The sequence below is a fragment of the Carassius auratus genome, chromosome 17 (assembly GCF_003368295.1).
Source record: "Carassius auratus strain Wakin chromosome 17, ASM336829v1, whole genome shotgun sequence".
Classification (NCBI taxonomy): Eukaryota; Metazoa; Chordata; class Actinopteri; order Cypriniformes; family Cyprinidae; genus Carassius; species Carassius auratus.
The window spans coordinates 14,948,639-14,952,100 of record NC_039259.1 but is presented as its reverse complement, the minus strand read 5'-3'; the positions used below and the strand labels follow the sequence as shown (position 1 = coordinate 14,952,100).

Sequence of the window (3,462 nt, the reverse complement as noted above, 5' to 3'; positions counted from 1 at the left end):
GCCGTCGCGGACGCCCCTCATCAATGCGATATCAACGGGGGGTTCTACACGATGTACGTCTACACGGATATTATCCAATATCAAACGGTCGGCGATTCTTACGTTCCTCTTTTGAGATGCGTACATATATCGGGTAAAAGCAACGACTCGGTCATTGCTAGATACGACAACCCACATTACGCATCGATCAGCAAGGATCACATCACCGACATCACCATAGAGCTGAAGGACGATCAAAACCGCAGAGTACCATTTTCTTACGGGAAAGTCATCGTAAAACTACACTTTAAACCGAAAAATGGTTTATTATAGACCCGGAGAGACCGCCGACTACGTCAGCTACTACCGAAATCAGGCCGGCGGGGATTTGCCGGGCTATGCCGGGGGAGGGGTTATGTACGGAGCGGGGTTAGGGGGTCTTTTCAGAGGCCTGTTTAGGATGGCTGTACCTCTGTTAAAAAGAGGATTTAGCATCGCGAAACCCCATCTAAAATCGGCCGCTAAAAATATAGTATCCGACGTCGTCTCAAACGTATTGACGCGGTCTCATGACGATAAAGCTCAAGACGGATCCGGTCTGATGGTCATGGCCCGTAAGAGGATGTCTAAACCACCCGGTGTGAGGAGGCGTGGTCAGTGGGGAAAGAAGAAAACAACACTCGGACCGAAGAAACGCTCAGTCGTACGCAGAAAGCGTAAGGCGGGTGTTAGACGAAAGGCGTCGATCAAGAGAGTCGTAAAAACCATCTTCTAACATGGCGTTATTGCATCGCATGTCGGGGGAGTGCATCAAGTCCGAGTTGGACCTATTTACGGTCCCGCTGACGCAGACCGTTATTGAGAAAAACGGCTATTTAGAAGTAGCCCCATTATCGGCCATATCGTACTCTGCACCGTTGGAGTTTTTTATCGCCGGCAACGGCGACGATTATTTGGATCTTAACAACACGATGCTCTATCTACGGGTGAAAATCACGGGGCCTGACGGAGCAGATATCGCTCACCCGGCTAAGGTGGGACCGATAAATTACCTGGCAGCTACCATGTTTTCACAGGTCGACGTAACCCTCGGGGACCGTCTGATATCTCAGAGCTCCGGAACTCATCCGTATCGCTGCATCATCGAAAGTCTGCTCAACTACGGTAAAGATACGTTGGAAAGTATTTTCAGCGCCGGGCTGTTTCACAAAGACACGGCCGGTCACATGGACGTACACGACCCCGCAGGTCGTAACGAGGGGTTGACGAAGAGATCGCTCTACACCGGCCGAAGCAGCGAGGTGGAACTGTTAGCCCCCATACACAGCGATATATTCTTTCAAGAGAAACTTTTAATTAACGGATTGGATTTAAAATTACGGTTCATACGGGCTAAGGATGAATTCTGTCTGATGAGGTCCGACGACTTGGCTTACAAATTACATATAGCGGCTGCGTCCCTATTTGTCAAAAAAGTTTCCGTATCACCCCCGGTGAGACTGGCTCACGCCCAAACGCTGCTCTCGACCACGGCCAAGTACCCCATCGACAGGGTCTGTCTAAAATCGTTCTCCATACCCGCGGGCTCTCGAGTTTCCAATCAAGAAAATCTGTTTCTAGGAACGCTGCCAAAGTCTATCGTTATCGGTATGGTCGATAACGACGCATTCACCGGCTCCTACGAGAAAAATCCATTCGCGTTCAAACATTACAATCTGGAATTCCTAGCGGTCTACGTGGACGGTCAACAATTTCCCGCCAAGCCCCTACAACCTAATTTCGACGCCGGTTTGGCGGTGCGCGAATATTATCAGCTGGCGATGACGACCGGGAGACACCTTAAAGATCGACCGCTCTGTATCAGCAGGAATGATTTCCTGAACGGATACACGCTCTACGCATTTAACCTGACGCCGGACGAGGACTGCGGTCAGCACATTTCCCTCATCAAGTCCGGGAACATCAGAGTAGAAGCTCGTTTCAGACAAGCTCTGCCGAATACCGTTAATTTAATAATCTACGCCGTATTCGACAGCCTCATTGAAGTGTCTAACCGTAGACAGGTACTGATCGATCACTACTGAGAGATGAACACGCTACAACTCACAGCTATCGCGGATAAAATAGCGTGCGGGACTCATTTTCTCGGGGTTCTGCCGAGCGATCAACTACCCAAAAAACCGTTGGGGATCTTACCGTCGTTCTGCATCGTTAATACCCACCCCTCTCGATCGCGGGGGGAGCATTGGCTAGCCGTTTATTTAGCGCGAGAGGGGACGGCTTGTTTTTTCGACAGCTTCGGCAATCCGCCCGACAGCCCCCGCTTTCCAATCAGCATCAATAACTTTCTAGACGTCAACGACGTAGACGTATTATACTCCGACAGACGCGTCCAGGATTATTCATCGGATACCTGCGGACAGCACTGTGTGTTTTTTCTATATCATCTAGCCAGAGGTCGCGACTATAGCCACGTGATGAAACTATACACCGATGATTATATTAGAAATGATAAAATGGTGTCCCTCTTTGTGAAGAGATTGAGACCGCATGTCTGTAATGATAAAATGTTATCGTGCGTTCATTGTGTGCAGACATGTTTGACGTATAAATAAAAAAAAAGCTTAAACCATTATATTTCTCATCGTCTTTTATTTATTTAATCATAAGATACAAATGAATGAATGCTCGATCTAAGGAGTCGTTACATTTCCAGCCATTGTCGTAGGTCGATAGTCGGCGATTTAAACGGCGAGTCTTCAAAATCTCCACCCGAGGGAGGTGAATATCTCCTCCCTTTTTTTCTTTTATAAGGTCTAACAGACGGTGATGGGGGTTCTAAGGGTTTACTCTTTAGAGAGTTAATCGTACGTCTGACCTGTTGGTTCGGCACCGTAGAAAAAGGGATGTTTAATTCGCCAAAGGCGCGTAGAAACTCCGACCATCCCGGAGGTCTCCGTTCATCCCTAACGTTTTGCGGAGCCGTAACATTTTTTAACAAATCGACCATGTGCGAACCTTGTACGGCTTTACCCCTGAACACAAACTCCCCGGATTCGTTCCACGAGCTTAGTCCTTTAGCTTTAGACATCTTGTCTAATATGTATCTGCTGTTTTTCACGCTTCTCGACGGGACGTTCTTCAGAACTTCGGCGACGACGGTCTCCTCGGCTTTACCGTCTTCGACGTTAGCGGCAGTCGGCGATTCGTCTTTAGGACCGGGGTCAAGATGGGGTAACGAAAGCGTTAAAACACCGCTCTCACGATCCCCTTGTTTAACGACGGTCAAAAACCTGTTCAGGGTTTGGCTGTAAAGTTTGACTTTTTCATAAGGATTCAAATCGTCGCGGCGTAAAATATTTCTTATGGCGGCGTCCAAATCGCTCTCCACGGTCTGTTGAATGTTCTCGCGAGCATTTTCACTCTTGAGCTTATCCAGTTGATGATGAGGGACTAAATACATCTTTTCGGCGTACTCCATCC

The 3,462-nt window shown here is 48.3% G+C and overlaps 1 protein-coding gene across 1 annotated transcript; it reads left to right on the top strand.

The window, feature by feature from the left end:
- The first annotated feature begins 755 nt into the window (after positions 1 to 755).
- Positions 756 to 2,063, top strand: LOC113117861 (uncharacterized protein F54H12.2-like). Its single transcript, XM_026286786.1, has one exon. The coding sequence runs from the start codon at positions 756 to 758 to the stop codon at positions 2,061 to 2,063; it is 1,308 nt and encodes a 435-aa protein (XP_026142571.1).
- The last annotated feature ends 1,399 nt before the right edge of the window (positions 2,064 to 3,462 follow it).

Bases quoted from the DNA above. Each gene is read 5' to 3' on its own strand.
- LOC113117861 (XM_026286786.1), top strand. From the start codon at position 756: ATGGCGTTATTGCATCGCATGTCGGGGGAGTGCATCAAGTCCGAGTTG.